Source organism: Mercenaria mercenaria, chromosome 2, assembly GCF_021730395.1.
Source record: "Mercenaria mercenaria strain notata chromosome 2, MADL_Memer_1, whole genome shotgun sequence".
Lineage (NCBI taxonomy): Eukaryota > Metazoa > Mollusca > Bivalvia > Venerida > Veneridae > Mercenaria > Mercenaria mercenaria.
In genome coordinates this window covers 25,621,456-25,645,709 of record NC_069362.1, presented here as the reverse complement: position 1 = coordinate 25,645,709, position 24,254 = coordinate 25,621,456, and the positions used below count along the sequence as shown (strand labels likewise).

At 34.8% G+C, this 24,254-nt stretch overlaps 1 protein-coding gene across 1 annotated transcript in view; it reads right to left on the bottom strand.

Annotated features, from left to right (window-relative positions):
• Positions 1–15,724, bottom strand: part of LOC123562037 (phosphatidylinositol 3,4,5-trisphosphate 3-phosphatase and dual-specificity protein phosphatase PTEN-like) — a 43,602-nt gene extending 27,878 nt beyond the window's left edge. Inside the window, exons 1-2 of the mRNA XM_053533027.1 lie at positions 15,172–15,724; positions 12,709–12,793 (exon numbers count right to left, since the gene is read on the bottom strand). Of these exons, the coding sequence (XP_053389002.1) occupies positions 12,709–12,793; positions 15,172–15,247 (161 nt within the window). The 5' untranslated portion in view covers positions 15,248–15,724. The remainder of the gene's footprint in view (positions 1–12,708; positions 12,794–15,171) is intronic.
• Positions 15,725–24,254: the final 8,530 nt, after the last annotated feature.

The following is a 24,254-nucleotide window of genomic DNA, read 5'->3' as shown; positions in this document are numbered from 1 at the left end:
TGATACATGAAAAAAAAACTATTAGTTTATGTATCCGAAAAAAGGTATTGACACAATAAGCAATACTTTCAACAAATGCTGGATCAACATACCATGCACCGAACAACAGCTGCGAGACCCTTCCGCATAACACCAGCTTAAATTACAAAAGCTTTACCAAAAATTTCTAAGATGAACAAGAGTGGCAGACTGTCATAAAATACGCCCGTCATCGAATTTGGCCTAATTCAAGGGCCATAATCCAAGAGTGCCTGGGCGATTCGGCTGGTTATCGTACACGGCCGAGATATTTTGCCCACAAACATTGTCAGCAAGTTTGGTGAAGATCGTATGAAAACTGTTCAACTTAGAGAGCGGACAAGGCTAAATTCGCAGATTTCAAGTAATTCAAGGGCCATACTCCAGGAGTGTCTGGTGCTATTTGGCTGGTTATCGAACTTGGCTGAGATATTATGCCGACAAACATTATCTGCAAGTTTGTAGAAGATCGGATGAAAAGTGTTTGACTTAGAGAGGCTAAATTCGTAATTTTTCAAATAATTCAAGGGCCATGCTGTTTATCAAACTTGGCCGAGATACTATGCCCACAAACATTGTCACCAAGTTTGGTGAAGATCGGATGAAAACTGTTCGACTTAAGAGTGCGGACAAGGCTAAATTTGCACATTTGGTGGCCCCTAACAACAGCCAAACTGTAAACAATTGAATAAACTTCACATAAGCAACAAACCAAGTTCGGTGAAAATCCAGCAACGAGGTTCTTGAGAAGAAGCCATGCTTATGACATGTATGCAGTTGGACAGCATTTGGCTGTGCAGTTTTTGAGAAACCTGCTTCCGTGCAAAACTTTTGTGATGTGGACACACCAAAACAAGCTTACAATAAATTTAAAACAGTCACGCTAAAAGCCCTAGATCATCAAACCATTTTCAGCCCCATGCTGTGTCTGCTCTCATAAATATTGGAATCAAAGGCCTGAAGGGCCTGAGTCGGCTAATGATTGATGTACTGACAGTATAGTCTACCAGTTTCAGTTTGTTTTTAGTTTTTTTCTTAAAATTTCATAACACAGCTCGATATTTACCCAAAATATTATATCCGGATACGATTACACTTTTCTCCAGTTTCAACAATATATTTTACAAATTGTGATGAAACGAAGACATTTAGCAGCAATTGGCAGTATCTGACATTGAAGTTTACGGTTAAATTACCTCTTATTTAAATCTTTTCATAAAAAAGTTGTTTCGTTTCGTGAAAGCAGCCGAACATAGACGATCTACTTTCGATTTCAAAAACTACAAGAAAATACAATTTAATGTTTCGCCGATTTGTTTATTTCTCGAAAAATAAGAATTAAAATCATTTTTAATATCAGTAGTAACTAAACAAACCAGTAAGAGCTTCTTCTTCCGATAATTTATCCGTTTACTGACTGCAAAATTCAACCCACGCAAAGTTTATACAAATCATACGATGCGTGTTTACGTTCAATGTGGGAGAATTATGGCTGATCGGCTATGTTACCTAACGCATCCAGACGATTCAGATTTTGTTTTTAGAAAAGCATTGTGTGCGTTTCTGTAATATTATATACGTTTTTATACGCTTAGAAATTATTAGACATGCGTATTTGCATTATTTCTATACGTAATTTACGCTAATACGCATCTTATCTGGAGCCCTGTGGAACTATTTTTTGTCTTTCGCTGGATGTTACCCAAGCTTTGAAAGCCTGCGCAATTCTTAAAATGCACATTTATGCTTAATGAGTTACATTCGAGTATTGCACAATTACAAGTCATAAATATGACAGATTACATCGTATATTGGTCATAGCAAAGGGAATTGACACAACTTAACTTCATTCATGCAGTGAACTGTTTGAAGTTTGAGAAATCTAATGGAACTACATCCCTTCACGTGTTATTCGGTCCATTTAGGGAATCGCTGAACAGCAAGGACTCGTCAAAAGGCTTTCAGCCTTTAGCCGACTCAATAAAAACAGATTTCTGCACTTAAAAAAGTCAATGGCTGTATATACTAGATTAATATTCTAAGACATGTTTCAGACAATACAACACAATTATTACACAGATATAGTTTGAAATTATTAATGGGATGGTATCAAATATTTTGGTTTTTTGAGATCTACAGAAAACTTACACCTGCAGAACAGCTTGGTATAAAATCTGATAAAAGATTATCTCAATGATTTCTAGTAACTAATTCGCTTTATCCTGCAGTAATATAAACATACAGATCTCAGTAATCATTGAAACATACTGTGCCTAGTTCAAGACTTGGTTGCAACACCTGGCACTTAGCCTGCCTTGTAAAAGGAAAAGGATGGAGAATCTACTATTAAAATAACAAGAGCTGTCCGTAAGACAGCCAAGCTCGACTATTCGAAATATTGTCCCAGAGGCAGGAAAATATTACCTAAAAAGGTTAAATATCTAAAGAGTTTTAAGTTCAAAAGGGGGAATAATTTGACCAAAATGCATATCAGTTATGGGACTTGCTGCTATCAACTAGTTTTATAACCCCTAAGGCACATGTGAAGTTTCAATTCAATATCTGCATTAGTTTTGGAGATAGAAACTCGCATGTAAAACTTTAACCAGAATTTTCAAAGTCCAAAAGGGGGCATAATTTTCCCAAAATACATGCCAGAGTTATGGAACTTGATCCAGTGAGGTTAGTAATTGATCTAGAAAAAGAAAAAATAAGTTTCAAATCTATATGCCTTTTAGTCATAGCTGTATGTACTTGCACGCAAAACTTTAACCAGAATTTGCTAAGTCCAAAAGGGGGCATAATTTGGCCAAAATGAAGGTCAGAGTTATGGGACTTGCTGCTATCAACTAGTTTTATAACCCCGAACACACATGTGAAGTTTCAAATCAATATCTGCATTAGTTTTGGAGATAATAACTTGCATGTAAAACTTTAACCAAAATTTTCTAAGTCTAAAAGGGGGCATAATTTGATCAAAAAACAGGTCAGAGTTATGGAACTTGACCCAGTGAGGTTGGTAATTGATCTAGAAAAAGGAAAAAGAAGTTTCAAATCTATATGCCTTTTAGAAATAGCTGTATGTACTTGCACGCAAAACTTTAACCAGAATCTGCTAAGTCCAAAAGGGGGCATAATTTGGCCAAAATGAAGGTCAGAGTTATGGGACTTGCTGCTATCAACTAGTTTTATAACCTCGAACACACATGTGAAGTTTCAAATCAATATCTGCATTAGTTTTGGAGATAATAACTTGCATGTAAAACTTAACCAAAATTTTCTAAGTCTAAAAGGGGGCATAATTTGCTCAAAAAACATGTCAGAGTTATGGAACTTGACCCAGTGAGGTTGGTAATTGATCTAGAAAAAGAAAAAAGAAGTTTCAAATCTATAAGCCTTTTAGAAATAGCTGTATGTACTTGCACGCAAAACTTTAACCAGAATTTTCTAAGTCCAAAAGGGGGCATAATTTGGCCAAAATGAAGGTCAGAGTTATGGGACTTGCTGCTATCAACTAGTTTTATAACCCCGAAGACACATGTGAAGTTTCAAATCAATATCTGCATTAGTTTTGGAGATAGTAACTTGTATGTCTTCGAATAGTCGAGCTAACAAAATCTACAAGAAGGTCCTTTGGAAGCATAGATAACACAGAAAGTACTTGGAGATTTGCTACTTTTTAAAGCTATCCAAAACTTTCTTTCATAAATTTACTCAAAGTGAGACATTCCTTTCTATTTCAGGCACAGGTAAAAACCAATTGCAGGGAACAAATGACATTCTGCAAGGCCTAGAACAATTTTGAGCAAATGGGGCACAGATGGTCAAGTTCAGGTAAAATCCAGAATACTTACACAAAAATGGAAACTGACTTATATCTGATATGCTTTATCAGCCTTTCTCAACAAAATGCAAAAACATCAGCTGATGACAGATTTAACAGCACTCCACTCCCATCATTATTCTCTGGACAATATTAATTATTTGCCTTCACAACAAGTTTTCCATTTTCTCCTCTATCAAAGTGCATGAAGTACTTTCATCAGCTTTTATCACAGATGTGTGGTAAGGCAATAAAAATCTCATCTCCACTCTAGATAACAAGGTAATTCTGATAGCCATCTAGGAGCCCCCAAAAAACTTGATCTACAACATACTCATTCTACAACATGAGTTTTCTGCCTATCTACATACCAGTATATAATCCTTTATTAATATTATCATTTTCATCAGTTCCTCAGAAAAAAGTTTCTCAGACTTGTAGGCAAATTAACAACTATTTTCTTCGTAACTGCAGACTACTGCAGAATTTATTTACGATTCAGCACATCTGGCAAGCCCTCTAGTAAAGTCATTAATAACATATTAAATGAAATTGCTATCATTAATATTGTGAATTTTTAAAGTTTTCTAGGGACAGTACTTGTACAAATCTTAGCAGTCAAAAACTATAGTAGGAACATAATGTTATCAGAACAGACTCATATATGTCTGAGTTGCTTACCCCGAGGCCAGAAAGCCTGGTTTAAAACTGAACAAACTAGGCAGCAGAACAGAAAACTCATGCTATTAGTAAGTATATCTTAACACTCCCTAGCATATTTGAAAGAGTTAGTTTAAAAGTCCTAAATTTGGTTCTTTGGACAAATTTGTTATGAGGACAGATAGCAAAAGCTGCACATCGAAGCCATGCATTGGTGAAGATATATAAAGCAACTCATGTGGCAACCCCAAATTTGGTACAAACACATTAATTTGAACAAGCTGGAGAAGCCTGAAATACTGCAGGCAAAGATCCATCAAACAGCTGATGAAAAGAAGTCTATATTTTCTATTTCTAGCTCTTAATCACAATACTGCAAATGTCAGCATCCATACTGGTAACAAGTTTTAGATATCATGCTGCACAATTAGCACTGTATCTCCTCAAACAAGATAACAAGCTATAAGTAGAAACAATTACATAAACCATAAAGTACAGCTACAAACTGTATCATAAGACTGTTGAAAGTACATTATATAATTTGCAAAAAATACAAAAATTTCCCGATCATTCTTTAGAAAAAAGAACAGTTTGGCTTTCTTTGTATAATGTCATGTAGCAAAAGAAGTAACTTATTTCAATGTAACTAGTTGCATATTATATAACATAAATGATGGTACATTGTGAAAAACTGCAAATATCATCGTGTTAAATGGAAACTATTTTTGGCTGTCTCATGGTTAAGACCATTCTTTTGAAAATATTTGTCTTCCTTCTTGTAAAGGTTACAATAAAGTGACTTTCCAGCTTTTAACGGCAGAGAAAGACACCAGGTTCCCTTCTAACAATATTAACGGCAAAGGAAGACACCTGTGCAGAACCACTGATGTTTTGAAAGCCAACTGGATCACTTCCTCCCATGAAAGAATTCTACATCCAAAACAAAGGTTCAAAACCCACAGAAGTTAAAGGCAAGAAGTTGAAATCAGCAACCATAACCATATAGCCAAATGAAATTCACCTTTACAGCTTAAACTTTTGCCACAGTTGAAGAATGACAATACAATTTCCTACCACAGCAGGCACTTTTGAACAAAACTATTTGAGTTTTTAAATTCCCGAACTTGTCAGATGTTTTGTCTGGCAGGCCCATGATATAAAACTGTAGTGCACTAGCCAAAAACAATGGCATGTAAAATAGGTGTCAATACTTGTACCAAATACCACAGGAAACAAAAACACAGAAAAGAAATTCCAAAAACCAAAATGCCTCAAATTGTTTAACAATAACATTCGAAAAGGAGTTAGTACTCTCATTGAACAGTTTTTGGCACAATTCACATTCAATAAAACATCTAATGGCAAATTTTCAAAAGTTCTGAGATAACCTGTCTAAAATTCTGACACCAATGAAGGCCACACACTTGGTTAACTTGAAATAACTAATAGATCTCAAAGTTCAACATTATAAAGTATGTAGCTGATGAGGAGGAAATTTATAGTACTTTAATATCTGTAAAATAATTCATACATTTTCCAAAGAAAACAAATGGGGCAAATGTCAAACAGCCAAAAGTACCAGCCAAACACAGAAAACTCTCTCGGTCTAAGTTTCAAGACAATTACTTTGCCTGGAAAAATTCTTGGCTGTGAGAACAGACATGGACAACAGATCTGTACCCAAAATCCACAAATTAACTACGGTCCAAATAAAGGTGCCTGTGACTTTAAGGATAAAGACTGGGAGCGTTGGTAGATCATTTGAGCCGTGCCATGGGAAAACCAACATAGTGGGTGTGCGACCAGCATGGATCCAGACCAGCCTGCGCATCCGCGCAGTCTGGTCAGGCTCCATGCTGTTCGCTGTTAAAGCCTATTGGAATTTGAGAAACTGTTAGCGAACAGCATGGAGCCTGACCAGACTGCGCAGATGCGCAGGCTGGTCTGGATCCATGCTGGTCGCACACCCACTATGTTGGTTTTCCCATGGCACGGCTCATTTAGTGAAATCATATTCTCAGATCATTGAACTTCGAAAATTTACAAATTCACAGGAGCTTCTTCATTACTTTCTGAAGTGAAAAAACTGATATTTATGAAATTTTAACATCTCACATAAGTACCATATCTCTAAATATATGGGGTGTATCAAGATTGTCATACACCAAAACATGCTCATTTTCAATGACTTTAGTAGACTGTAACATTTATGTGAAAAGAACTTCATCTCAATTTAAATATCAAAACTGGATCCCCTTGTGATCTTATATGTTACTGCCTATAACTGATAGATCACATATGCATTAATACCAAAGTCAGAAGGAAGACAAGACAAATGGGTCCTACATGTAGAGTCCCAGAGCTCCAGATAAGCTGCGTATTTGCGTATTTACGCAATTAAAATTGCAGATAACCCAACTGAATTCATACAGTGTGCGTACTGAAACGCAATTAAAATTCCTAATACCCAATTCGTAAAAAATAGCTTGCGTATCGCATTTTCCTTATAACTAGAACGGGTACGAGACTTTAACGCTAGATTTGACTGACTGGTTATACGTTACTGCAGAACAGGTTGCAATTATCGGAAAAATAACAGGACCATTCAGTCGGCTGATCGGTGTTATTTGGACGCTTTGTAAACAATTTTACGCCGATAAAATGTAAAGAGGTTGCAGGAAAAAACATTGTTGCAGCACAAACAAACAAATTAGTGGGATATTTTGCTGTTCAACAATGACAGTTATCTGTTTGTGACGATGTAGTGTCACCAATACTGGATGACATCTTTTGGGAGAATGCATATTGCGGTGACCACATCGTTCGGGATATTGTGGATGAACTGATCTCAGACTGCATTAAAAGTGAAAAAGAAAACAACAGTATGAAACATTCATTACAATTTTAAATACATTTTTGTATTAAACAGTAAAATACTTAGTCAGTCCTGTTTAATGATATATACCATGTATACTGTAAGCAAAAAAATACTCAATTGTTAGTGCGAGATTGGTAAAATACCCAATTGGTTTTAGCAAATACCCAATTACTTCTGAAAAGGCTGGGTAATGATATTATTTTTACCCAATTCAAATTTCCAATACCCTATTCAGACAAAAAGTGATGGGTAAATACCCAATTGCACCAAAAGCTTATCTGGAGCTCTGAGAGTCCTCATTTCTATGTTTCCCACTGACACACACACACAACATCCACTCAATAGAATGGCTTTTTCAACTTTGTGGTGACATACCGTAGGTACACTAGTTTAACCAAAGAACCTCATATAATATTTCTCTCCAAATTTATCATGTCCCAACAATCTTGGTTACTTAGCTAGGAGGTCTTGCATCAAATCCTTTCTCAGTCCCTAGGATACAGCTTTTGGTTTAAATCTTTCGGTAGCTACTTAGAATCTATAGAGTTTATTGCTTTAATCTTAGCATTGAGCTGCTTCTGGCTTAAGTCTTAGCACAGAGCCACTTATGGCTTTAATCTTAGCATTGAGCTGCTTCTGGCTTAAATCTTAGCATGAAGCTGATTTTGGCTTAGATCTTAGCATTGAGCTGCTTTTGGCTTAAATCTTAGCATAAAGCTGATTTTGGCTTAGATCTTAGCATTGAGCTGCTTTTGGCTTAAATCTTAGCATAAAGCTGATTTTGGCTTAGATCTTAGCATTGAGCTGCTTTTGGCTTAAATCTTAGCACTGAGCTGCTTTTGGCTTAATCTTAGCAAGGAGCTGATTTTGGCTTAAATCTTAGCATGGAGCTGATTTTGGCTTAGATCTTAGCACTGAGCTGCTTCTGGCTTAAATCTTAGCATGGAGCCGCTTATGGCTTAAATCTTAGCATGGAGCTGATTCTGGCTTAAATCTTAGCATGGAGCCGCTTCTGGCTTAAATCTTAGCATTGAGCTGCTTCTGGCTTAAATCTTAGCATGGAGCTGCTTCTGGCTTAAATCTTAGCACAGAGCTGCTTCTGGCTTAAATCTTAGCACAGAGCTGCTTCTGGCTTAAATCTTAGCACAGAGCTGCTTCTGGCTTAAATCTGAGCATTGAGCTGCTTCTGGCTTAAATCTTAGCATGGAGCTGATTTTTGCTTAAATCTTAGCATGGAGCCGCTTCTGGCTTAAATCTTAGCACAGAGCTGCTTCTGGCTTAAATCTTAGCACAGAGCTGCTTCTGGCTTAAATCTTAGCATGGAGCTGATTCTGGCTTAAATCTTAGCATTGAGCTGCTTCTGGCTTAAATCTTAGCATGAAACTGATTTTGGCTTAAATCTTAGCATGGAGCTGATTCTGGCTTAAATCTTAGCATGGAGCTGATTCTGGCTTAAATCTTAGCATGGAACTGATTTTGGCTTAAATCTTAGCATGGAGCTGATTCTGGCTTAAATCTTAGCATTGAGCTGCTTCTGGCTTAAATCTTAGCATGGAACTGATTTTGGCTTAGATCTTAGCATGGAACTTTTAGGTTAAATCCTTTAGTATGATAGCCTTGGGTTAAATCCTTTAGTATGATAGCCTTGGGTTAAATCTTTCCTATGCTAGTTAGATCCAGGAACTAACAATAAATAAGGCAAGTGCTTGCTTGCAATGGAATATAAAGAAACTGGGTATTGCCTACAAATATATTTACAGCAGTTAGGAATATCTCCACAAGCTAATTACAAATAGTTACGTAATTAAATCGGCGTCCCTGTACGCATAATTGGTCCCGGTATACGCGTGTTTATTGCAGCTTGGGAGTCCCCGAACGCACGTTTCTGCAGTAAGACGCAATGAAAATTAATTGATTACGTAAACCTGCGAATACACAAGGTTTGACTCGAAAACAAAATATGTGGGCAGAGGTACTCGCTTGTCACCGATAGCCGCGTATAGCCAATCAGCGTTGCCCGTTTCCACTACACCGCGAGATAGCATGTGTATGATCAACTTGAATATACATGTGATTGTCGGCATGATTGCATAGGTGACAATTTCTAATTGTTTACGACGGATTACGTAGTATTTGAAGTAACTTCGATTGTTTTCTCACGTACTAATTACCAAGCAGTTTTCAAGATGTTTTTTTTTTCAGAAAATGTGATAATTACGCTTAATTATGAATGTCCAAGTAATTTTAAGATGATGTTGATGTCGGTCTTAGTAACGTGATTATTTTTTTGCAAAATCTCTGATGTTACTGAAGTAGCATTTATCAATATGTTGATCATAGACATACTGTGCATTCTTAATGTATTTTAGACCGAATGTTTTAACGTTATGCTCTTAATAAGTATTAAAATATAAGAATAATTGTTCATATATTTTCTTTTCACTGTATGTTTATATACGTTTCCATTCTGAAATAAAAAGGTTAAGAAAAAGTTATCAGGAGGCATTTTGTCCAACTTGATATTTTCACAAGGGGGATTTTGTCCACCTTGATAATTTCACAGGAGGATTTCGTCCAGGAAGACCAGAAACAGCAGGGATGGGGGGGGGGGGGGGGGGGGGGTGGGTCCCAACATTAATTTTTGACTACATTTTACTTATTTTACCTTTACCTTTTTATCTCATCTTAACAATATTTGGGTGAAGAATTGCGATTACAAAACGTTTGTCGGTCTACATTTAATCTGACAGTACAAATTAGAGGCCTGTGTTTTGACGAAAAGTCTAGTCAGTAGTTGGGACTGCAACTTTTTCAGCTTTGGGAGTCCCAGGACTGCAACTTGAAATTGCTAGTGAGAACCCTGATATTAATTAACCAATACTGTTCATTGAAATTTTGACCAAACAACACCCAGTATTAAATGCCTTTTATTATATTCCTGGAGACATTAATCTGGTAAACAGGTATCAATGACCTTTCGAGTGGTTTATAAAATAAGCTATTAGCTAAGTACATAATCAGGACTTTGTCTGATATTCTGTCAACCCTGGATATTAACTGACCAATATACACTTACTGTCACGGTTATATTTAGTAAGTTGAAGAAGATAGCTTATGACTAGAAAGTATTTATAACATTCTAAAGTGAAATGTAATTGTGTTATTTAAGTAATTCCAAGTACATAGTCCCACAGAATAATTTAAATCTTAGAGTACTGGCACTTCAAAATTATATAAACAGCTGTTTCACATGAGAAAAAAATCAAGCCTCATCTAAATTCAATAGCATTGATACTATAATCTATATTCTTGCTAATTTTCCCAGAACAACACAGATTGGTTTGAGATGATGACACAATCATGTTATGTGACATTGTACATACAGGAATCTGAGAGGTCATTTAGAATGTAGCAAAAACAGCAATTTGGTCTGATTGAAAGAAGTTGCCTACAGACGAAGGTGTACAGTATTCACAAATTTGTGGAAACAGAACTCAGAAGATTTTTTTGTCAAAATGACTTCAAGAAACTAAAGACGCTTTTGAGAAAAGCGTATGTCTCCCACAACTGCTCCATATGAAAAATGTCTAGTTTCTCTAGATGGCTTAGATGAATGGACCCAGTTAGACGGCTTGGACGAGTGGACTCAATCAGTAATTCAAGGGCCTTAATTCAAAAGTGCCTGGTCGATTTGGCTAGTAATCGAACTTGGCCGAGGTCTTATAGTCAAACACATTTTGTTCAAGTTTGGTGAAGATCGGATGAGAAATGTTCGACTTAGAGTTCGGACAAGCTTTGTGACAGACAGACAGACACGCACACAGACTGGAGTAAATCAATATGCATCCCACACCACTGTGTGGTGGGAGACATAATATAAAAAACAGCCTAGAATGGGGAAGTCTGGTGATCATATTTCAGTGGTTATGAAAGTCAATTAAAATCAACAACCATTCAAACAAGAGCTGTCCGTAAGACAGCCAAGCTCGACTATTCGAAATATTGTCCCAGAAGCAGGAAAATATTACCCAAAAAGGTTAAATATCAAAAGAGTTTTAAGTTCAAAAGGGGGAATAATTTGACCAAAATGCATATCAGTTATGGGACTTGCTGCTATCAACTAGTTTTATAACCCCGAAGGCACATGTGAAGTTTCAATTCAATATCTGCATTAGTTTTGGAGATATAAATTGCATGTAAAACTTTAACCAGAATTTTCAAAGTCCAAAAGGGGGCATAATTTGCCAAAAATATATGCCAGAGTTATGGGACTTGATCCAGTGAGGTTGGTAATTGATCAAGAAAAAGAAAAAATAAGTTTCAAATCTATATGCCTTTTAGAAATAGCTGTATGTACTTGCACGCAAAACTTTAACCAGAATTTGCTAAGTCCAAAAGGGGCATAATTTGGCCAAAATGAAGGTCAGAGTTATGGGACTTGCTGCTATCAACTAGTTTTATAACCCTGAAGACACATGTGAAGTTTCAAATCAATACCTGCATTAGTTTTGGAGATAATAACTGCATGAAAAACTAACCAAAATTTTCTAAGTCTAAAAGGGGGCATAATTTGCTCAAAAAACATGTCAGAGTTATGGGTCTTGACCCGGTGAGGTTGGTAATTGATCTAGAAAAAGAAAAAGTAAGTTTCAAATCTATATGCCTTTTAGAAATAGCTGTATGTACTTGCACGCAAAACTTTAACCAGAATTTTCTAAGTCCAAAAGGGGGCATAATTTGGCCAAAATGAAAGTCAGAGTTATGGGACTTGCTGCTATCAACTAGTTTTATAACCCCGAAGACACATGTGAAGTTTCAAATCAATATCTGCATTAGTTTTGGAGATAGTAACTTGCATGTAAAACTTTAACCAAAATTTTCTAAGTCCAAAAGGGGGCATAATTTGCTCAAAATACATCTCAGAGTTATGGGACTTGACCCAGAGAGGTTGGTAATTGACCTAGAAATAGAAAAAATAAGTTTCAAAGCTATATGCCTTTAATTGATGGCTGTATGTACTTGCATGCAAAAACTTAACCAAGGTGTGACGCCGACGCCAGGGTGAGTAGAATAGCTAGACTATTCTTCGAATAGTCGAGCTAAAAAGCCTCTTGCCTCATACTCTATACTCTTAAGGAAAAGATCCTGTCAAATCATTGTTTTTTTGCTGGACGCTATTTTTTCTGGACTTCATATCATAATAAGATCCTCATAAGCCAATAAAACATCCACTTATATTATCTTAAGGTTTTGAAATCCATTTATTTTGCCCCATGAAAATTTATGCCAAGAAAATTTCACAGTAATTCACTATCATATTTTATCTTACCTGAGAACATCATCCACGTGGTTTCTGTAGACACCTTCTAGTTTCTCTGCTGGAAACCCCATTGCTATAATGTTGGGGTATATATCTAATAACCAAATCAAGGAATACAACAAAATTATAATTTCATAACCCAAATCTGAGTTTCAATTTCTTACTCTGTGAATCTACTTTGTATACATATAGACTACTTTTACTTTGCACCTATTATGAAATCATATATTCTAATTATTTCTCTTACTTCTAAACAACATACTACCCACCCCAAGTTTTGCCTAATCAAAAAAAAAAAAAAAAAAATGATGCTGAAGTAATGCCCTTGACATTTTGAAACATCCAGATACAAGCTCTTTCACTATTAGTGACAAATGCCCCTGAAGTGTGCCCAAGAATGCTACAGTTGTCTGCGCAAAATATGCCAGAATACTTTAGGTATAAATCATTTTGTGACCTTGACCTAAGAGACCCGGGTCATAAGCGTGACACACCTCAATATGGTTAACATTAATGTCAATTTATTTTAAAATCCCTCAAGACAAATGGCAGATCTATAGACCAAACAAGAAACAGACCACGATAACCTTTGACTTAGAATTATTTAATTTAAGTATGACCTTGAGCTAGGGGTCTGGGTTTTGCGCATGACATGTCATCTCATTATAGGGAACATTTATGCCAAGTAATTTTAAAATCCCTTCATCGATGGCAGAGTTATGGACCAGACAAGAAACAGACCATGTTAACCATTAACCTCCAAGTGTGATCTTGACCTTAGAGCTAGGGGTCTGGATGTTGTCTCACTGTGACGAACATTTACGCCAGGTAATATCAAAATCCCTTTATAAATGGAAGAGTTATGGACTGGACAAGAAACAGACCCATTTAACCTTTGACTTCTTAGTGTGACCTTGGAGCTAGGGGTCTGGGTCTTGCGCATGACACGTTGTCTCATTATTGTGAACATTAGTTATTTTAAAATCCTTTTATGGCAGAGGTCGCGAAAGCCGTCCGACCGTCGGACATTTCCGGTAAATTTTGATCCGGTCCGGCGTGATATATCAAGTTCACAAGACCGAGTGTCTGATAAAAATTGCAGGTCAATATGATAAAATAAGAAGAAAGTCCTCCGCGATTTCGCGAAAGTTTGACTTTCATCATTAAATTGTAACATGGAATCCCGAGAAATTGATGTCAAACTATATTTTAGTAAGCGCTGGTTTCATTGGTACTAAAAATAGAAACAGTGGAAACCCCTTACGACGTCACGACAATTCTAAGAACGCGCGTTATCAATGGATGCTTACTAATCATGGATGGTACTCGATTTATGTACGCGGGAACCAGACGGAAATTTCCGGAAATTCCGAGGTCATCTTTCTCTTTATATGTCAACATCAATGTGACTTGGGGCAAACAATAGACTTGTGGGGGAAAAGACAGCGATGATATAGCAAATGAATATGAATAAAATCTGTAAAAAGATCCTTTGGAAGCAAAGAATGCAACCAAGAAGAATAACAGCAGACTCGTTTTGACAGAGTCTGTTCGCGAGAGGTAATGAAATGTGCAACATCTCTCACGCCCTCCTAGCAACGGCTTAAGCTGGACTCTAAATCTATTACACAAATGTTGAATGGACTCCATGGTCCAAAAGGACCAGAAAATATAACAACACTGAATCAAAGTACAGGGAGACTTTTTACAGCCTGAAAACTTAATGTCTGAAATCTGTTTCAGTTAATTTGTGGAAATAAACTAAAAGGATGTAGATTCGTGTTATGCTGTCGATATAGACTATGTATAAATACCAGTTTTAAAGATCAGATACCAAATTTATTAAAAAGAATTCGGTCTGGTAAAATATTATCCGGTCCTGTAAAAAAATCATGTTTACCAGACTGACTGTCCTGTGAATATTCAGGGTCTTTCGTGAACACTGTTATGGATGACAGAGTTACAGCCCGCACAAGAATTTACACAGACAGGCAGTGCCATTTTAATATGCCCATCTTCGGGGGCATAAAAATGTAAAATTTAAATTAAAATGAACTTATAAAATGATGAGTTATGGGCCCTGAGTTATGTCAGAATCAGATCTATTTAGGACAAGTTAAAAGTTTCACTAAATAAGGGAGAAGATGTGTAGGCAGCTTAGTAGAAAGAACAAGTGCTCTGTATGTGCAGAGTCACAGATTTAAAGTCCAGTCTCACTGCACATTTTTCGTACCCTGTGACACAAAAACCATTTTAATCAAGAAAAGTCTTAGAAATGTTTTTTTCTCAGCGTATCACTGATAAGAATCTTCTTTCCAATTATCACACTTACCACAATTAAAAGTCACTTCACACTAAAACTGAAAATTATTTTATGTATTTGCTCAGTAAACAAAAGTGTGTGTCACTAGCAGGAGCTACCTGAGTTTTTAGCACTTTCTTTTCACTTAAAAATTTTTTTAAAAAGGATACAAGTCAAATCAAGATCAAAACCATCCTCCTTGTAGCGTCTCTTGTTTTTGCTGACAAGTGACCTAACTACATCCATATTTTCAGATTAACTTTCAAATCAGTAACTAATCCGTGTAAACTGATCACATCATTTCACTAAATAAAATAATTTCAAAAAAAAAAAGACTTTCAATTGCTAGGTTACAATGTCATTTTTTTCAATACAAAAAACAATAAAACAACGTTATCAACAACGTTAAAGCAGTCATGTATGTACAAGTATAAAATATCACCAGTCAACATATGTCGTCACTCTTTTCTTTAAGAATAAATCACATCTTCTTGTCACAAATTTTATGTTTTTCCTTGATGGCGGATCTTCCTGGTGCAGTGATATCGCGCAATTAAAATAGTTCTGAAGAGAACTGAATAAAAACTTGAACTGGTGTGATGTCAGATATATGATGAAATTGTACAGCAAAATTATCATCCGCTGTCAGATACGTGCGGAAATAAAGGTACAAAGAATGCAATACATCGAAAATAAAAAATAGTCCACAGCATCCGGTTGACCCATTGACCGAGTTTAATAAAGGGAATGAACTCTGTCTTAACGATATGCTAAAATCCGTACAGAGTGTCGTACCATAAAAAAGTCAATTTATTTTTGCTGCGCCGGTCAGGCTGGAAATAAAAATGAGTCAAATGTTCTCTTACAGCTTTAGGAATGTCCAAATGATGTAATATTGTGAATGACTGAGTTTAAGTTGAAAATGAACACCTTAAAAACTGAATTTAGCATGTATGGAACTAAACAACAGTTAGCTAAGGTTAGTCCAAATAATAGCACGTTTTGGAACCGCGTGATAACTTTTGACTGTCGCTGTCCCGCCATCAAAATAACAGATTATAAAATAAGTAATAGCCCCAGCTTCAGTATCTTTACAGAGAGGCTGGCGGTGGTCACTGTGTAATTCTTCCATTCTGTCCTATTTTAACTGTAGCATACTGTCCTTTTATCTTTTACTTTTAATACTGTACGTAATATACTAAATTTCTCTAACAACTGTTTCCTCTGATGTAATCCCAATAAGCCAAATAAGTAAGGCTAAGCTAAGGTCAACTTCTCATCTGTAAATGTTGCTGGATGTTTACTATGTGGCAGATGAGATCTAGGGGTACTTTAAATTTTGATACGCATTTTAGAAACTTTCGGAAATGTCAAATTGCACGTGCTCAGCTTCGAAGTTTTAAAGTCTCTTCCATTGGTTACCAATAAGGGTTAGAATTATGTTTAAGATACTCGTTCTTGTGTTTCGAACCGTGCAGGAAACAGCCTCATCTTACTAGAAAAATCTGTTCAATTATGTTCAGAGTAAATTTGAATTAATTCAATCATATGTTATTGTTTTCTTCATATGGCAATAAGTATACAAGACATACATGTAAAGGGCGAACTGAATTTAAGAATTTCTTAAATGCATAGCTATACAGATTATATATAGAAGCAAAAGGGTCGGACCACAAGTTTAAACAACCTTAGAGTATTGGCACTTCCCGATTGTCATACTTAGATTAACTTGAACAAAATAAGCATTATTATCCTCCGCCAAAGGCGGAGGGATATAGTTGGGAATATTTAAATAAAACTTCACATACATGTTAACCATTATTATGCGGCCCGTCAAGTTTCAGTCAGATTGCCTTAGTAACACCAGAGTTATAGCCCTTAGAAGTTTCTGGTGTTAACTATATAGGGTACTATAAATATTGCAATTTCTGCTTCGAAAATTGGGATATATTTGACCTAGAACTATGAAACTTAAACCGAATTTAGATCATTATAATATGGTATCGCACACACCATTTCGTCAGGATCTCTTTAGTAGCTTCAGAGTTATTGCCCTTTAATTGTTTAAAATCCACATATTTGTTCATAACAAACCCCTCCCCCCCCCCTACCCCCCCCCCCCCCCCCCCCCACACACACACCAATTTTTTTTTCATTCCTTATTTTAGAATTTTTCAAACGTTCCATGAATATTTATCAACTTGCAATGTTGTAGCCTTCCCCCACGTGGCTCCTCCACCCAGTCCCCCACCCTGATCATGCAGCATCCCATCTCACCTCCCCCCAACATTTTTTTTCTTCATTTTTTTTTTATTTTCCATCAATATCTGAAGTTTTTTACCCTCACCCGGTCAATCCCCATCCCACCACTATGCCCACCCACCCCCTTCAAAGAAAAAAAAAACAACAATTTTTTTGTTCATTCCTTTTTGTTTAAATTTTTTAAACCTTCCGTGAATATTTATCAGCATGTGAAGTTGTAACCACACCCACCCCTCAGCCCCGCCACCACCCACGTTCCAGATTTCTTATTAGATTGTGCTCTGGTTCAAATGTACATGTTAAACAGCGACACTTGGTGCCAAACTACTCGAATACAATATTTCATTCTAGTTACACTTCAAGCTCACATTTCAAATAGCTCCATTTAATTCTAAAAGCTAAGCTTATTACAGTAAACATATTCCATTCAAAATAATTTCTTTAGTTAGGATCAACGTAACATACATTTATTATGTACACTTAAACATTTGTTTTCTGTTAAATTGATTTTGACTTATGAAATTATTTGCTTCTTAGTAACAGTCCTAACTTTTTGCCGGATATATTTCTTTGCCGTTCCTCACCCTAAACCCATTCGGCGGGGGATACCAATCCATCGAAGTTGCTTGTTTTCTTTGTATTTTCGTAACATTCAGATACATATTTATAAAGAACATTTGATACAATAATAAAGTTAACAAAATAAATAAAATGAAACAACTGAAGATAAAAAAAAAATAAACAGATAAAGATACACTCGATTTTTGGGGAAAAAAGAGAGAAGGAAGAAAACAGAAAAGCCCTGCGTTGATATTTTCCTACCGTTAAGCCCCATATGCACATCAGACAGCAATTGTTTAAAATGTATTCTAATTTAAATATAGAACATATTTAGTCATTTTCAAACCTAAAACAGTGAACACGTCGAAATTGCCTTTTATTGTCTCCGTCACTTAAAAGAGTAATTTGTTAGCACTAAGAGGATAATACAGAAGGAGAAGAAGAAGAAGAATAGTTTATTTCACAAATTAAGGACTTGAGCCATTATGGTTCCTCGTCCACAAATCTGTTACAATCTAATACAAGGTAAAAAAAACAACATATATACATAATATCATATAACGTTCTGAAGGTATAGTGAGGACGATCAAAAATAATATCAAAATAATATTGTTGGCTACATCAATGCACATAGCATAATACATTTTCATAAAACATTTTTTGTAGAAGTAACAAAATATATAATACACAATAAAATAAAGCATAGTAAACATATTTCTATCTCATAATCACAAAATATCATTAATAGTGGCAGATCGTATATTTAAGGCATTTTTGATAAAGGCTGCTAAGTTGTTTAAAGTTTTTCTATCTGTTCAATAGTTCAATAAATTTCCACATACTAGGATTTCTTCTATATCTCTTTGCAATATAAGTTTTCTTAATACGCTGTATTTTGTACATATTAAAACAAAGTGGTATTCATCTTCTATGTCAGAACTTCTGTTGTCACATATTAAACATAGTCTTTCATTTCTCTCTATCCTGTTTCTGCCATATCTGCCAGTTTCTATTCTAAGCCTATGTGTCGATGTTCTAAGTCTTGTTAGTAAACTTCTGTAATATTTACTGTTCATTGAATTTAGATAACTTTCATACATAAAATTTTTCTTCAAGTGTTTGTATAGCTATAATGTTTTATTGTTTTGGAGGTTCTTATGCCACTCTTGTCTGAACACATCAGTTAGTCTTTGTTTAAATATAGCTGGAAATAGTTTTTGATCTATTGCTGATGGATTATCCCACACATATCCGTAACCACGTCTGTATAACAATGATTTAACATTATATGCCCAATTTCTTTTCTCGTTATTACAGTCTTTTAAAGCCTCTAAATATAATGCCTTCATAATACAATTATCTGAGTTGATTACTTTTATCCAATATTTGATTACTCTAATATTCCTGTTTATATACAATGGATATCTGCCTAATTCACCATATATACTTGCATTACTAGCAGACATTTTTACATATAACAGTCTTTTACAAAATTTCAAATGCAGGCGTTCTAACTCTTTCGACTTGGTATTGCCCCATATTTCACATGCATAATTCAAAACAGTCCCAACAAATGCATCAAACAATTGACAACATATTTTCGGATTCAGGTCAAAGTATTTCAAATTATATAATAACATGTTCATTGCTTTTAAACCCTTACCAGCGAGCATATTCTGGTTGACACTGAAAGTTCCTGAAGAGCTAAACACGACGCCTAAATAGTTAAACTCTTCTACCATTTCTAAAGGTGTATTATTATAAAACCATTTCTCGTTTTCTTTTATTCTAAACAGAAAAATTTTAGTTTTTTTCTTCATAAACCGTTAATTCCCATTTATCACAATATTCTTTCAAAGAGTTCAAACTACACTGTAGGTCTTCCAGAGTCTCTGCTAATAGTGCCATATCATCGGCGTACATCAACAATATTAACATCACCTCATTAATATTAAAAGCTGAATTAGGACTAGTTCGTAAATATAATTATAATGTGTGACAGTTTTCTGACTATCTTATGTTCATTTTTTTAACAAATTGTTTGGCGCTGGGTATTTTCCTGAAGCATGGACTGAAGGTTTTGTAGTACCTTTACATAAAAAAGGTAACATTGATACAGCTAGTAATTACAGAGGTATAACATTACTAAGTACATTTGGTAAATTATTTACAAAGGTTATAAATAACAGATTGGATACTTGGGCTGAATATTATCATGTGTATATTGAATCACAGGCAGGTTTTAGACAAAATATGGGAAGTATCGATAATATTTTTGTGTTGCATGACCTTATAAATCATTTATTGAATAATAATAAAAGAATGTAAGCGGTGTTTGTAGACTTTACCAAAGTTTTTGATTTTTTAGTGAGATATATTATTTGGTATAAACTCATAAAAATAGGTATTAGAGGTAAAATGTTTGATATTGTTAAATCTATATATTGCAATGTAAGATCAAGAGTAAAGTACAATAATAAGATAAGTAATGAAGATTTTTCATGTTTGCTAGAGGTAAGACAGGGTGAATCACTATCTCCTTTTTTATTTTCGATTTTTTTGAATGATATTGAAGAACACTTTATGATACACGGGTTTAATGGAATAGATACTGGAATGTTAAAAATGTTTCTACTTTTATATGCTGATGATATAGTTATTATGGCAGAATCGGAAGAAGAACTAAGAAAGGGTTTATTTTTGTTAGAAGATTATTGTGATAGATGGAAACTAAGTGTAAATTCAACAAAGACAAAAATTATGATATTAAAGAAAGGTGGACAGTTAAAAAAGGATCTACAATTTTTGTTTAAAGGTCAGGTTTTAGATATTGTCAATAATTTTACATATTTAGGAATAGTTTTTACCACTGGTGGCTCATTTAAAATGACATATGATACATTAGCAGGACAGGCTACAAAGGCAATGTATAAACTGAAATCAGCTCTTGTTAAGTACCCAGGTATGCCAATAAAAAGTCAGTTGGAATTATTTGATAAGCTTATTTTACCTATTTTAAACTATGGGTCAGAAATTTGGGGGTTAAACGAATCTATGGTGCCAGAAAGGGTACATTTAAGCTTTTGTAAAAGATTACTTGGCGTCAAAATCCAAACACAAAATAACTTTATATATGGTGAGCTAGGTAGGACATCGCTGCTAACAAGAAGGGCTATGGGTGTTATTAAATATTGGTTGAAAATTATACAAATGAAGAATGAAAAATATGTAAAGGCTGTTTATGGTTTGATGTGCAGACAATTAGAAGTAAAACCAAATAGTAACTCCTGGGCAAAATCTGTGAAAAATCTGTTACAATCCCTTGGCTTTTATGATGTGTGGTTATTTCAGGAAGTTGGTGATAATGATGCATTTACATCTGTACTAAAAACTAGATTAACTGATGTATTTATTCAAAACTGGAGGGCGGATATTAATGATTCAACAAAAGCAAAAAGTTACGCTTTGTTTTCAAGTTTCAAGCTTCAACCATATTTAAAATTAGTAAACATAAGTAAGTTTAGAAATGCACTTTGTAGATTACGAGTTTCATCTCACAGACTAGAAATTGAAACAGGCAGATGGCATAAACCGGTTCCAATCCCTTATAATGAAAGAAAATGTCACTATTGTAATAGCTTAGAAGATGAATTTCATTTTATTTTAGAATGCTCACATTATAATGATCTGAGAAAAAAGTATATCAAGAAATATTACTGGTCAAGACCAAATATACCAAGATTTATTGAATTAATGGCTGCAGGAAATGTTCATATTAAGGTTTAGCAGTATATCACAAAACAACAGATTTTTTTAACGAATGAACTGCAACTTGACACACAACTTATCTGTCCAATACATGTTTTACTGTTCTGTCCCACAGAGTTGGATACTTAAAATATTCTTAATGAGTTCTCCCCCTTTAAATAAGAATGCCATTTGTAAAGAAATAAATGTAAACAATTGTCAAAAACGATGTTTTACCTAGTTATGTAAAGTTTAAACACTCGCACGATGTTGCAAATGCATCAAAACGAAGACGTGTAACAGCTTTTAAAAAATGGTGAGTTTTTAAAGGCGCTGAACTGTCCAGAAATGCGGCCCCTTCATGCAGCCCCTTTCCGAAATTCAGTAAATATATCAGTAAATTGACAATGGTTTTATAGAGTAATATAAATGTTTTATAAGCTGTTAAATTTTCATGTAAAACAATGCTTTCTTTCTATGATTTGATGACGTTCGAACTTTTTTCTCCGAAACATGGACCTATACCTTAATAAGAACTTAGCGATGTTTGTACATAAAGCTTTTGACATTAGAAATCAATATTGTTATTATTGTAATTGATAGAAACCCTCTCTTTCCTCACCCAGTATACATGATACATAATATATGAATTAATATGTATATGATATAATATTGCAGTTCCTAATATTGATGTGCTACTGATATTTACATCATATTCAATTAACTGATACTTGACAATGTAGCTATTTGTAAATATATATTTATGTTTGCATGTATGCTCAAGGACCTATGGTCCAATGCATAATGAATAAACTCTAAAACTCAAAAAAAAATTCTAAGTCTTCTATAAATAGAGAATAGAAGAAAGGCGAACATATATCTCCCTGCTTCAATCCGACAGCTACATTGATAAAGTCTGACAATTCTGAACAATTTTAACTATACATCTTACCAATTCATACATAGATATGATTATTTTCAGATTTTTTTCCTGAAATGCCTGTTTTATAAAGTTTGTACCATAATGCACACGGGTGTTAATAAATAGATACGTCTCAGGTCCGAGTACAATGGTTACTAAAAAGTAATGGTCGGGGTTTTCTAAAGGAAACACACAATTATACGAAGAATTATCGCGTAAATAGTTGTAACCGTTAAACGCAAGTCTGCATTTAAACTGCTACAATTGTTCTGGATTCTCGTATGGTGTATTTGAAGAAATCTGTCAACAACAAGAAAATATGACGGATATTCTGGCGGTTTGAACACTTTCTTTAGTTTGTATTTAAACGATGAAAGCGTTTGAGTATTGTGTTCATATCTAAATTATTCCACATTTTGATAGACGATGATATAACAGATCGAGATTAAATTTGGAGAAGTCGAGCAACTGTAGTCACATGCTAGTTTTCACTAATTCTTAAATCATATGTACGAGGGTTGTTCATTTAATTCCCGGACGACCGCTCTAAATTTCGACAATATCATCCGACTGTACTGAAATTTCATAAAACGCGAGGTTTTTATATTGTGAATATGTGTAGAAAATATATAAAACGAATCTGCAACAGTTTCGAAGTTATATTAACTATAGCAACCCAAGGAACGCCGATCCGGCCCGCGCCGTAATTTTGTTGATATACTTCAACTTTTTAAAAAAATATGCTAAAAATTCGGAAATTTATTCGTTTTTGAGTGGGAAAAATGGATTCGCAAATCATTAAAGAGACAGCTTGTTTTATTATTTCTAAACATCAAATAGTCCAAGAGTTACTGCGGTCGTCCGGGAATTAAATTAACAACCCTCGTATTATATCACGACCTAATTCTGGAAAGATATCATTCAAGTAACCAAGTAATTATCCACGATTGTATTTATAAACTAAGATTAATTTTTGCATTTTCCTCCTGTTTGACAATGAGACCCATTCAATTTCGCGAAGAAGTTGATCTAGAAAAACAGACCTAGTTAACCAGTCACAATACTGAATACTTTCAATAATTTTTATTTTTGTAGAAAGTACAGCTATCGCCATAACAAGGAGGTATATTCAATAACCGGACTTAATTATGATATATAAATTTGATTTAGCGTGTTTCTTTTTATTTAAACTTCGGCATTCTCACTGTTCCAAGAATTTCTGAGCAAACGATGCTACATCTGAAATGTGTTTATGCCATTTAGTTGTGTGTTTTGAAAATATATATCAGGAGAATCGCGATTATTTCTGGATAGTGAAAAGCACATTACTTCAGTCTTAAAAGCGTTGAACTGCCCCAACCATTGTTTTGCCCAGATAGATATTTTTTTTCAAGATCACAGTTGATGATACTTTCGATGTAATTTATATCTCGAGAATTTACAGCTAGTGAACTATCATCTGCAAATAAATGTGTGACTCTTGTTAGTGAATCAGCTATGTCATTTACGCATATCAAAAATAGCAGAGGCCCTAATACTGAGCCTTGTGGCACACCGGCGGTTATACATTTCTCATATGAATAAGTGGAGAAGACAAAAACTTTTTATTTTCTATTTTTTTAAATAATTTGAAAACCAATTTAAAACATTACATTGGAAATGAGGCCGCTATTATGTCATACTCTGTCGAATGCTTTACGCATGTCACGAACAAATCATATATATGTTGCCTCTCTATCATCAAATGCTTTGCAAAGTTTG